This window comes from Myotis nattereri, assembly GCF_964212035.1.
Source record: "Myotis nattereri genome assembly, chromosome: 14".
Classification (NCBI taxonomy): domain Eukaryota; kingdom Metazoa; phylum Chordata; class Mammalia; order Chiroptera; family Vespertilionidae; genus Myotis; species Myotis nattereri.
In genome coordinates this window covers 31,863,600-31,876,519 of record NC_138089.1, presented here as the reverse complement: position 1 = coordinate 31,876,519, position 12,920 = coordinate 31,863,600, and the positions used below count along the sequence as shown (strand labels likewise).

Sequence of the window (12,920 nt, the reverse complement as noted above, 5' to 3'; positions counted from 1 at the left end):
GTTGCCCTTACCTGGAATTGAACAGCAACTTCCTGGTTCATGGATAGTCGCTCAACCACTGAGCCACATCGGCCTGGGCCATATAACTTCTTTAGTAAAAGGTTTATCTTTGCTTTAAGCAAGCCTTGTCCATTATTTCTATGCATCTAGCTCAAAGGGTGGGAAACCTTTTTCCTGCCAAGGGCCATTTGACTATTTATAATATCATTCACTTAACATAAATTTATGTTGCTTTGAAAAAAAGCTTCTAGATTTATTGAATTTCGAGTCCAGCCTGCGGTTGCCTTGGCAGGGCCAGACCAAATGATTTTGCAGGACTTATAAAGCCCACAGGCCAGACATAACCCACCCCTCATATAGGTTAACACATCTTTGAAATGCCTCTTTTCTGCCCTAACCGGTTTGGCTCAGTGGATAGAGCATTGGCCTGCAGACTCAAGGGTTCCAGGTTCAATTCCGGTCAAGGGTATGTACCTTGGTTACGGGCACATACCCAGTAGGGAGTGTGCAGGAGGCAGCGGATCGATGTTTAGAAACATCGATGTTCCTAACTCTCTATCCCTCTCCCTTCCTCTCTGTAAAAAATCAATAAAATATATTAAAATGAAATGCCTCTTTTCAGACCCCATAGGAGCCACCCTCAAGATAGCACATAATCATGTTAACTATCCTGTAATCCAATCTCTACCTTGCTTTCTCCTACTTTCATGTAATCTTCCTTCTTTCCCTCCTTAATTTCAAATGCCTAAAAAAAGCTGCAAGAAGCAGTTTTCTCAGTCTGTTGAGATCTTTCTTACTTCTAGGAGTATCCCCTGTCTGGCTCAAAGAAATTTTTATAAAAATTCTCTACAGGCCTGGAAGTTCTTACGTCGACATTTTTTATAAGTCTAAAATTATCTATCTATCTATATAAAAGGCTGTGTCCTTCCTTCCCTCCGACAGGTAGCTATGACGCGCACTTACCACCAGGGGGCAAACACTCAACACAGGAACTGCCATGATGCGCATTGACCATCTATAATAAAAGCGTATATGCTAATTAGACAGGAGGTCTTTCCGAACGTCCTTCTAGACGACCTTCCAGATGAAGCCGCAGTGGTGGGGGCCAAGGCAGAGCCAGCCGCTGTGGCGGCAGGGGCCGAGGCAGCCACCGCAGCAGCGGGGGCTGAGCCCCTTGCACAAATTTCATGCATCAGGCCTCTAGTTTAAAAATAAAGAGCACCACGGACCTGGCACTGACAAACCACAGACCTGGCGCTGACAAACCAACACTCGGCTTCCTCCAAGTGGAACACAGGCCCTGCCACCACCCCGAAGTGACAGCCCACCAAATTGCAGCCAACACTGCTGAGAACTCATGGCACAAAATGCAGCCCACGGCCCGGCCCAGCCCAGAACCGGTGACTGTGGGAGCTGAGTAATGATGTCACATAGTAACACCAGGCTTCCTCTCCCTAGAGCAGGGGTGAGCAAACTTTTTGACTCGAGGGTCACAATGGGTTCTTAAACTGGACCGGAGGGCTGGAACAAAAGCATGGATGGAGTGTTTGTGTGAACTAATATAAATTCAAAGTAAACATCATTACATAAAAGGGTACGGGGGTTTTTGTTTTTTTTAGTTTTATTCATTTCAAACGGGCCGGATCCGGCCCTCGGGCCGTAGTTTGCCCACGGCTGCCCTAGAGACTAGCCTCCTTAAAGTTTCTTCAGCCCCGGAACATGACTGGCTATATAGCCAGGTGCAAACATTTTACATTCAACCAAATATTTGTGAAACATTTTCCCGTGCCTCATCTCATTTGATCCTCACAGAAGTCCTGGAGTAGGTAGATAGGAGACTCAGTAGAATCCTATTTTCTTTTCATTAGCCAGAAAATGGAGATTTAGAAAGTTTAGAAACCTGACCCCACTGAAAAGAAGAAATGGTGGACCTTGAAAATGACTTCAAGTTTTCTCACTGTGCAGAATATAGTCAAACACTGCTGCAGTTAAATATTTTACCCTTTGTTCTCCGTGTATGATTTACAATAATAATCTGCTTTGTGTTGATATTTACTGCTGTGTTGCTGACAATTATCTGAAAGAGAAGTGGGGGTGCTTCACTGGGCTGAAAAAAGTTTAGCTAAATCAGAAAGCAGGTCTAATTAAGCAACTTTATCTATATACAGGCAGTCCTCGGGTTACATCGGACTTGACTTACGTCAGACTTGACTTACGTCGTTCCGTGGTTACGTTGCCATCTCCCATTTACAGTATTTATAAAAAAAAAAGTTCCATCATTTCCATGTATGTACATATGTGCTTTATGTTTTTTATTATTTATTTACCACAAATAAAGGTCAGGAATTGTTATCTTTCTTTTACATTTTTTTTACTGTTTCACTTCATTACTGCTGTGTTTGTGCTCCATGTGAGTGACATAGGTGCTTATGAAGGTGGGATCCGACTTATGGAGAAAATCATGTTGTGTCGCACCATAGGAATGGATCTCTGATGTAACCCGAGGACTGCCTGTATACAAAAGGCTAAGCTGACTCACGCATGTGCGATACATATAAAGCTCTCGCCGGTGCCAATCGCACATGTGTGTTTTGATCTGTCACTATCGATCGTGAATTTGGTTGACACTTCTATTATAGAGAAAGGGCGAATAGCAATATTAAAATATTTCTTCTAATTAATTTTCTTCCAATGTGCACAAATCTGTGCACCGGGACACTAGTTTCAAATAATTCTCCATAGAACTGCCTATTCTGTACATTTTATATAAATGGAATCATATAATACATCATCTTTTGTGATTAGCCTCTTTCACTTAGCATAATATTTTCAAGGATCACCTTGCATAATGTAGCATATATAAAAATTGTATCCATTTTTAAGGCTGAATACTATTCCATTGTATGGATAAACTGCATTTTATTTATCCATTAACAAGTTGATGGGCATTTGTGATGTTTCCACTTTTGGGCTATTATAAATAATGCTGCTTTGAACATTCATGTAAAGTCTTTTTGTATGGACATGTGTTTCAATTCTCTTGGGTATATACTCAGGAGTGGAACTGCTGGGTCATACAGTAACTCTATTTTTAACCTTTTGAGGAACTGACGAACTGCTTTTCCAAAGTGGCTATGCTATTTTACAATCTAACTAGCAATATATGAAAGTTCCAACTCCACATGCAACACTTCTTATTCTCCACCTTTTGGTTATAGTCATGCTAGTGGTATGAACTGGTATCTCATTATGGTTTTGATTTGCATTTCCCTAATGACTAATGATGCTGAGCAATTGATCATGTTTATTAGCCATTTGTATGTCTTCCTTGGAAAATGTTTAAACATGTTGCCAATTTTAAAGTTGGATTATTTACATTTTTATTATTGACTTGTAAATGTTCTTTATATATATGCCTTATTTGATTTATACTTTACTAATATTTTCTCATTGCCCTTTATTTGAATTTAGGGTCTGCATTTACCTATCACTTCACCTTAAGGTTCAGAATAAGATTTTTGTTAGAATTAACTTATAACCATAATCAGCACATTAAAAACACTATACAAGAATTTGGCATCACTGACAAGTGGTTACTTGAAATCTACATTTTACAGTAAGTAAAATAACATCATTTACATAGTATGAGGACTTGAAGTCACAGATTACTCATACGTTGTCAATGCTAAAATATGGTACAGAATTCCCTTTGATATACAAAATGTTGGCTGGCAATTTACCAAATCACGCAAAATCATAAACACAACCTTCTAATCTCTTTATATATAAAAACATTTATATAGTAAAATAGATACCAAAAGTACTTCATACGGGTAGAAATAACACATTTTAGAATCTCATTTCTGAGCATAGGAACTGGAACAAACTTCTCAGTCTGGCATACAAGACCTTGTGTGATCCACCTCTTCCTGCCTATCTTCTGAAACTCCCTCGGTTACATTCCAGCGGGCAGGTATTTGTACACCTGTGATTAAGCCCTGGTATCATCTCATACAGGAATATTTCCTTGACTACCTCTCCACTGAAGACTAGTTTGGAAATTTCTATTCAAGTGGTTCTCAAACTTTTTGGTTTCAGGATCCATTTCCACTTTTAAAAATATATATATATTTTTTTAAATTTATTTCAGAGATGAAGGGAGAGGGGAGAGAGAGATAGAAACATCAATGATGAGAATCACTGATCAGCTGCCTCCTGCATGTTCCTACTAGGGATTGAGCCCGCAAGCCAGGCATATGCCCTTGACCAGAATCAAACCTGGGACCCTTCCATCTGCAGGCTGGTGCTCTATCCATTGAGCCAAACCTGCCAGGGCCCTGTAGACTCTTATAAAATGGTAAATAGAGGGACATGTTCACACACCCTAATTAACATAAAAGTATATGTGAATGAACCAGATTTTCCCATGGCCAATTCTTTAGCTAACAGAAATGTATAAAAGAGAATCTTATGATAAATTGATAGCAATGCCAAAAGTAGAATAAAGGATACATTCAGAGGGGGCTTAACCACACTAGATTAGACCTTTTCAAAGTTCAGCCCTGAGGCAACAAGGAAAGCAGATCCTAAAAAACATCTTAGACTGTAAACAAACACCCACAGCTCCAGTCTTCTGACTAAATAAAAGTATCCACCTCTGCAACAAGACAATTACACCACTGTTTGAAAAAATGGCAGGACGGGGAAGAGGGAGTGTTGGTGTCAAGGTAGGGAGAGTACCAGTGACTGATAACTAGAATCAAACAGGTATTCTCAGCTTATGAATTTCTTGAATGTTGTCAATTGTACTAGAATATTTTTTTAAAAGGTCCTAGTTTTATTTGCCTTGTTTTTCAAGTCAATACCTCCTTTTATTTCTTTTTTTAAAATATTTTTATTTTTATTGATTTTAGAGAGGAAGGGAGAGGGGGAGAGAGAGAGATAGAAACATCAATGATGAGAGAGAATCATTAATTGGTTGCCTCCTACATACCCCCTACTGGGGATCAAGCCTGCAACCCAGGTATGTGCCCTTGACTGGAATCGAACCCGGGACGCTTCAGTCCGCAGGCTGATGCTCTATCCACTGAGCCAAACCAGCCAGGGCAACCTTTTATTTCTATAAATGAACAACACCCTCCCAATCCAATTAAATACCAATATAACATTATTGAAAATAGGACGCGTTTGTCTCTCTCACTTATACCTAGTCCAGTACCTTGAAGTTCAACCAATATGTCTCGTTTATTCATTAACTGGGTATTTATTTACTTTTTAAATATATTTTTATTGATTTCAGAGAGGAAGGGAGAGGGGAAGAGAGAGATAGAAACATCAATGATGAAAGAGAATCACTGATCGGCTGCCTCCTACATGCCCCCCACCCACTGGGGATTGAGCCTGAAATCTGGGAATGTGCTTTTTTTTTTTTTTAATATATTTTATTGATTTTTTACAGAAAGGAAGGGAGAGGGATAGAGAGTTAGAAACATCAATGAGAGAGAAACATCGATCAGCTGCCTCCTGCACACCTCCTATTGGGGATGTGCCCACAACCAAGGTACATGCCCTTGACTGGAATCGAACCTGGGACCTTTCAGTCCACAGGCCGATGCTCTATCCACTGAGCCAAACCGGTTAGGGCCAGGCATGTGCTCTAGACCGGAATCGAACCCTTCAGTCTGCAGGCCGACGCTCTATCCACTGAGCCAAACCAGCAAGGGCTTAACTGGGTATTTAAAGAGATACATATGCCAAGGAAAAAGAAATACTTTTGCAATAAGGCCTGGGATGGGTAGGAGTGGAATGGCACTCACCAAGGGGATGAGAAAAGCTCTTGGGACAATTCCCAGGAGTGAAGGGAAAACTGAATGCAGGGCTAAAGGAGCCTGGGGTTCAAGGGCCACTGCAGCTTGCACACCCAGATCTGATAGCACCTTCCCTAGGTCTCCACTCTCAAATGTAAAATGAAGCTCTAAAATACAGAGGCTCTCTAACATGATTTTCAGGAAGTCTATGTTGCCCAGGAAAGCCCCAACCCCATGGCAGAACAAATCTGACATTCCAAAGGTCTGAATTTAGACAAGTCAGTGCACTAGCATTCCACATCATACTGGCAGAGCATTTAATTACTGTAAGATAATTTACAACAAACGGGTTAATACTGTTAACAGATTTCTAGATGAGTAAATACTAACAGAAGTAAACTGACAAATTAGTTGACCTCTTATACAAAAAAGCCATGTGAATACTTTAGAAAATGATAATCATTAAAATAATTTTTAGCTCCTATTATGTTTTATAAAGGACCACTTAAACTTTTAGTGGTTAAAATCACATTTTTCACTGGCAGTACAACTTGTAAATATAGCACCTTACAAAGACATTCACTTTGACATACCCCAGAACAGGTTCATAGAACCATAATAATGTCATGGTTTAGAAAATAGGTTTTTCTTGTGAAACTATTATCCATTATGTTCACTAAAATGGCTCAGTGGTTGAGCATCAACCCATGAACCAGGAGGTCACCATTGGATTCCTGGTGGGGGCTCAATCCCCAGTGGGGAGGCAGCCTATTGATGATTCTCTTATTACTGATGTTTCTCTCTCTCTCCCCCTCTGACTTCCTCTTTCTAAAATCAATGAAAACATTAAATTATTTTTTCACAATTTTATTTATTTCTCATGTTACCTATTAAAGAAGCCTTCTATGGCCTTTAGATTGTGTTTATTATTCTGACCAATTGTTAAGAACATCTCTACAAAGTTAAATCTGGTCATTAAATGCAAGACACACAACTCCTTAAGAATTCTTAATTTCTGCAATTTTTTCCCCAGGCATTAGGAAGTCCACTTCCTATTTTTAAAGGATTCTTCCCCTACAAAAAGAATCAGGATTTCCTTAATTAGATCAGCAGAGCAACAGTTTGTATAGATTAAGAGAAAGGTATCTTGACACACAATTATAAACACTTCAGTGGTTTGTTTATAAAATCTTCAGTGATTTTTCAGACTTGAAAAGAAACATTACAGAGGACCATCACTGTTAAAGTCATTCAGCCACATAACTAAACATGCTCGCCAGAAAGGAGTCCCAGGAATGACTGAGTTGACAGCCTACCTAGTCAAGGCTGGAACTGAAAAAAGGAGACCCTGAATTCAGGGAACCTGAAGCCTGTTTATTCAGAATTACTCTGGAAAAAATTAGACTTGAAAAGAGACCAACAAGAGGTAAAGAGCTAGAATGGCCAGCAGAAAAATAAGCTCACATTAAGGGAATCAGAAGATGGGGGATATTTGGGATCATCCTGGAAAACAAGTCACTGGCCAGGGATGACAGCTGCACATGGGTGAATGTTAAACTCCATTATTAAAACACAAGAAACTGGGACATCGCAGGCATCTGTAGGCAGATAATTAAATGTTTACTCTTTACAATAAACTTCTGTATTTTTAAGCTTTATACTATATACTAGAGGCCTGGTGCACGAAATTCTTGCGGGGGGGGGGGGGGGCGGGGGGTGCCCCTCGCAATCCGGGACCGCTGGTTCCTAACTGCTCACCTGCCTCCTGCCTGATTGCCCCTAACCACTCTGCCTGCCTGCCTGCCTGATCGTCCCTAACCTCCTCTGCCTGCCTGCCTGTCTGATCTCCCCTAACTGCTTCTGCCGCAGCCCCACCACTGTGGCTTTGTCCAGAGGACATCCGGAAGACGTCTGGTCTATCTGGTCTAATTATCATATTACCCTTTTATTAGTATAGATAAGCATTCCACAGTTCCTACAGCTCTTTGTGGAAGTGCCTTCAAATACATAAATTATATTCATACATATAGATGTGTTAAACACTGTTCTTTGAATGTGAGCCATTTATCACAGTATGTCAATTTGCTTTCACTGTTTCTTTCACTGGTCATAATCCATATTTTGGATTATACAGAATCTGAACCAAACGTTTCAAAGTAAAATCTAAATCTTTTTTTTTTTTTTTTTTTTAGTACAGGAGTACTTATAATAGCAAAAGTCTGTACACTAAAAGTACATCAATAGGGGACTGGTTAGGTACATTATGGTACATCCACATAATGTCATGTTCTGCAGCTACTTAAAAAGAAGTCTTAAAAATTTGGAAAGACCACAATAAAAAAAACTGCAACGTGAAAAACAATAGAATATGCTATTGTTTTTGTAATAAAAAAGGGGGGAAAACATAAACATATGTATTTGCTTTTATAAACACTCCGCAAATATTCACTTGAGTGTCATGCCAGTACACAGAAGTTGCTAGTTCAATCCCAGGTCAGGGCACATACAAGAATCACCCAATGAATGCATACTTAAAAAGTAGAACAAATGGATGTTTCTCTTTCTCTCTAAAAATCAATCAAAAAAAATTTTTTAATCTCTAAAAAAAAAATATAAGAGAAACTCTAAGGAAACATGACAACTAACTTCAATGTGGTATCCTGCATGTTAAAAACTAAAAAAAAATCTGCCGAAACCGGTTTGGCTCAGTGGATAGAGCGTCGGCCTGCGGGCTGAAAGGTCACAGGTTCGATTCCAGTCAGGGGCATGTAGCTGGGTTGCAGGCACATCCCCAGTGGGGGATGCGCAGGAGGCGGCTGATCGATGTTTCTCTCTCTTCGATGTTTCTGACTCTCTATCTCTCTCACTTCCTCTCTGTAAAAAATCAATAAAATATATTTTTTTAAAAAAACTAAAAAAATCTGAACTGAATAAAAATATGAGCTTTAGTTACTAATAATTTTATCAAAATTGATTCACAAAATGTAACAAACATACCACATTAATGTTAATAATAGCAGAAACTACATGCAGAGCATATGGGAACTCTGGACTATCTTGGTAATGTTTCTATAAATCTAAAACAGTTCTTAAAGATTATTTTTTAACTACATCTGCCTTCAAACTTGCTTTTGTCATTTAGTAATTCACAATCAAATCTTAATTTTAAAAATTACCCCTTACATCATTTTTCTCTTAAATATTATACTTTTGGGAGGGCTGAAATTTATTATCCTTTTCTATACAATTTAACCCTTGCCTTTTTTAAAAAATATATTTGATTTCAGAGAGGAAGGGAGAGGGAGAGAGAGAGAGATAGAAATATCAATGATGGGGTCTCCTTCACTTCGCCCTCCACCGCGGCAGCCGCAGCCCGAGGCCGAGCGAGCCAAGCGGCCTCAGCTGCGAGCGGAGCGGCGAGACGGCCCCCCCAGGAGATCACTAGACCACCTCTTCCCGCGGCCTCGCCATGGCGACCTACGGACAGAGCTGCGCGCGGCCAATGTGTATTCCTCCATCATATGTTGACCTTGGGAAAGCTGCCAGAGATGTTTTCAACAAAGGATTTGGCTTTGGGTTGGTGAAACTGGACGTGAAAACAAAGCCATGCAGTGGCGTGGAATTCTCACCATCTGGTTCATCTAGTACAGACACTGGTAAAGTTACTGGGACCTTGGGGACCAAATACAAATGGTGTGAGTATGGTCTGACTTTCACAGAGAAGTGGAACACTGATAACACTCTGGGAACAGAAATCGCAATTGAAGACCAGATTTGTCAAGGTTTGAAACTGACATTTGATACCACCTTTTCACCAAACACAGGAAAGAAAAGTGGTAAAATCAAGTCTTCTTACAAGAGGGAATGTATAAACCTTGGATGTGATGTTGACTTTGATTTTGCTGGACCTGCAATCCATGGCTCAGCTGTCTTTGGTTACGAGGGCTGGCTTGCCAAATCAGCTTGCCTTTGACAGTGCCAAATCAAAGCTGACACGGAACAACTTTGCAGTGGGCTATAGGACTGGGGACTTCCAGCTACACACTAATGTCAATGATGGGACAGAATTTGGAGGCTCAATTTATCAGAAAGTATGTGAAGATCTTGACACTTCAGTAAACCTCCCGTGGACTTCAGGTACCAACTGCACTCGCTTTGGTATTGCAGCTAAATATCAGTTGGATCCCACTGCTTCCATTTCTGCAAAAGTCAACAACTCTAGTTTAATTGGAGTGGGCTACACTCAGACTCTGCGGCCTGGTGTGAAGCTTACCCTGTCTGCTCTGGTAGATGGGAAGAGCATTAATGCTGGTGGCCACAAACTGGGGCTTGCCCTGGAGTTGGAGGCTTAATCCAGCTGAAAGCAACCTCTGGGAATGGATATCAGAAGATTTGGCCTTAATATATTTCCAGTGTGACCAGCAGGCTTTTCTCCCTCCAAGAAGGTGATCAAAACAGGATGAGCTAAACAAGAGCTGTGTTTTAAATATGTATGTAGACAGTTACTTGTTAGCTGGTTTCTAGTTGAATTGGTTATCTAGTTACCAATGCGGCAGTCCTGCAGTCACCTATACATTATTTAATGTATTTAACTGTTAAATGCGCTACCCACCAATAATGAAATAGACCTTTAATAAAACTGTAAAAAAAAAAAAAGAAATATCAATGATGAGAGAGCAACACTGATCAGCTGCCTCCTACACACCCCCCACTGGGGATAGAGCCCAAAACCTGGCCATGTGCCCTGATCGGGAATGAAACCGGTTCATAGGTTGATGCTCAATCGCTGAGCCACACAGGTCACGCAACCCTTGTCTTTTTAGGCTTGGTTTTACATTCTTAATGTATATAAAGAACAGTTTTCTCTACTTGTTAATTGGATAATAAAACAGAAGTCAGCTCTGCCTTTTTGCTGTCCTTTAAAATTTTATCACCATTTTGCAACCATGATAATAACAGCTGATTAAGCTACCAAAAAACTCAATGCAGCCCTGACCAGTTTGGCTCAGTGGATAGAGTGTCGGACTGCGGACTCAAGGGTCCCGGGTTCGATTCCGGTCAAGGGTGTGTGCCTTGGTTGCAGGCACGTTCCCAGTGGGGAGTGTGCAGGAGGCAGCTGATCGATGTTTCTCTCATCGATGTTTCTAGCTCCCTGTCCCTCTCCCTTCCTCTCTGTAGAAAATCAATAAAATATATTTTTAAAAAAACCAAAAAAGCAACTCAATGCATGCTAAAATTGATGAACATATGATGAGAAATGGGATCTTTATTTAAACTCAAAGTGTCTTCCCACAAAAATACTTTTAATGACAAAAGCAAAAATTTATAACTTTGAATGGAGAAATCAAGCCAACATCACTTTAATCAAGTGATCAGAGTTAAAATGACCAATAACGGCATGAGCTGCCATCTTGTGTATGCTGAGCAACACCATCCGTGGTACTCCTGCTAAAAATGCATAACCTGGATCTTAATCAGAAAGAAAAGACAAACTCAAACTGAGGAACATTTTTTTAACATAACCTGACCTGTACTTTCCAATTATATCAAAGTTATTTTTTTAAAAAGGGGGAAGGGAGGCAAAGGAATTGTTGCGGATTAAAGGAAATTCGAGAGACCTGAAGCATATGCATATGATACTGGATTGGGTGGTGGTGTAAAAAATATTGTTAGTACAACTGGTAAAACTGGAATATGGACTATATATCAGATAATAATATCACATCAATGTTAATTTCCTAAATTTGGTAACTATACTACGGCTATGTAAGAAAATGTCTACTGATATATGCAACAACTTCAATAAGCTTCAGAAAATTATGCTGAGTGGGGGGGAAAATCCTCAGCCTTGGCCAGTACTGTTAAGTGGTTAGAGCACCAGCCCCACGCACCTCAGGAACTTATTCCAAGATTTTACTTTTAATGATTTTCCTCAGCCCAGTCATTTATTACATTAATTAAAGAGTTAATACTGTCTATAATACCTACATTTTCATTATTATTTAAAAGTACAGTCATCAAAGTATGTTGCTGGAGAAGAGCTTTGCTATGGAGAGCATTAACTAATCTCTGAGGGCAACCGCAAGTCTACTTAACTAGTAAAAAGTCGATGCAGGAAGATGAAATGAAGATTCTAGTACACTAGTAGCCCAATTCAAATCCTGATACATGGGACCTGACTTTGTGGGTTCCCATTACCCACTGCCTCCTGGGTGCACACAGCCATCCAGCCATCTCCCTCTTGGAATTCTCTTACTCAAAATGCTCCTAACTATCTATTAGATTTAACCCCTGGGTCTGATAGTCAAGTGTAAACAATGAACTAGCATCATTGAGTTCTAGCTCCACCTCATCCACTAACTGTTTAACCTTGGGAATGTTCCCTTACTTCCACTTTCTTATTTGTAAAATTGGACGGTTAAATTATATGATCTTTAACACTAGATTGCCCAAGGAAGTCATTTTGACTGCTTTTTAATTTCAATTAGAAAAACAATTATGTATATAAGGACACAATGTCTTAGAATTTTGTGACTTTTTGTACAACATATAAATGCGTTTATTAATAATTGTAGTTACCTCCCCCTCCTTCATTTCCGGTATATATATATGTGTTATACCTATATTGCCCAAAAGCAGTCATTTTGACTGCTTGGGGAAATTTTAAATAATCAAATGACTCTTATTATTGAATTGAGTACATTTCTTATATGACCAGTTCGGCTCTGTATTGAAATAACAGTTTTCATTTTTTTTCGATTACCGTCACATGATAACATACAAGTACATGATAAATTGTCGATACTTGATAAGTTGCAGTTGCTCAATAAGCTAAACTAGTACTTGTTATTCGCATCTTTATGCAGTGATACTTGTTCTAATAAGTTGTTTATTTTATTTCTTTTGCGCCCTAAATTCATGAAAGAAATGTCGAATAGAAGTGAGTTATTGGAAAAGCTAAGGAACATAAGTGAAGAGTGCTCTGATATTATTCTTTCACAATGCAGTCATTTTGACTGCTTTTGGGCAATATAGGTATATACTAAATTTCAGTCTTTCTAGTGTTAAAGTCCATTTCAACTATAAATTCAAGCAACTCTACACCTCACAAGT

General features: G+C 39.5%; 2 protein-coding genes across 2 annotated transcripts in view; one reads left to right on the top strand and one right to left on the bottom strand.

The window, feature by feature from the left end:
• The window catches only part of PIK3CB (phosphatidylinositol-4,5-bisphosphate 3-kinase catalytic subunit beta), a 140,241-nt gene that overhangs the window by 111,346 nt on the left and 15,975 nt on the right, over positions 1 to 12,920 (bottom strand). The window lies entirely within an intron of this gene.
• Positions 9,192 to 10,455, top strand: LOC308529451 (non-selective voltage-gated ion channel VDAC2-like). The gene is given in 2 exon segments (XM_081105557.1): positions 9,192 to 9,764; positions 9,766 to 10,455. Coding segments are annotated over 2 exon segments (882 nt in total). The 5' UTR covers positions 9,192 to 9,276; the 3' UTR covers positions 10,160 to 10,455.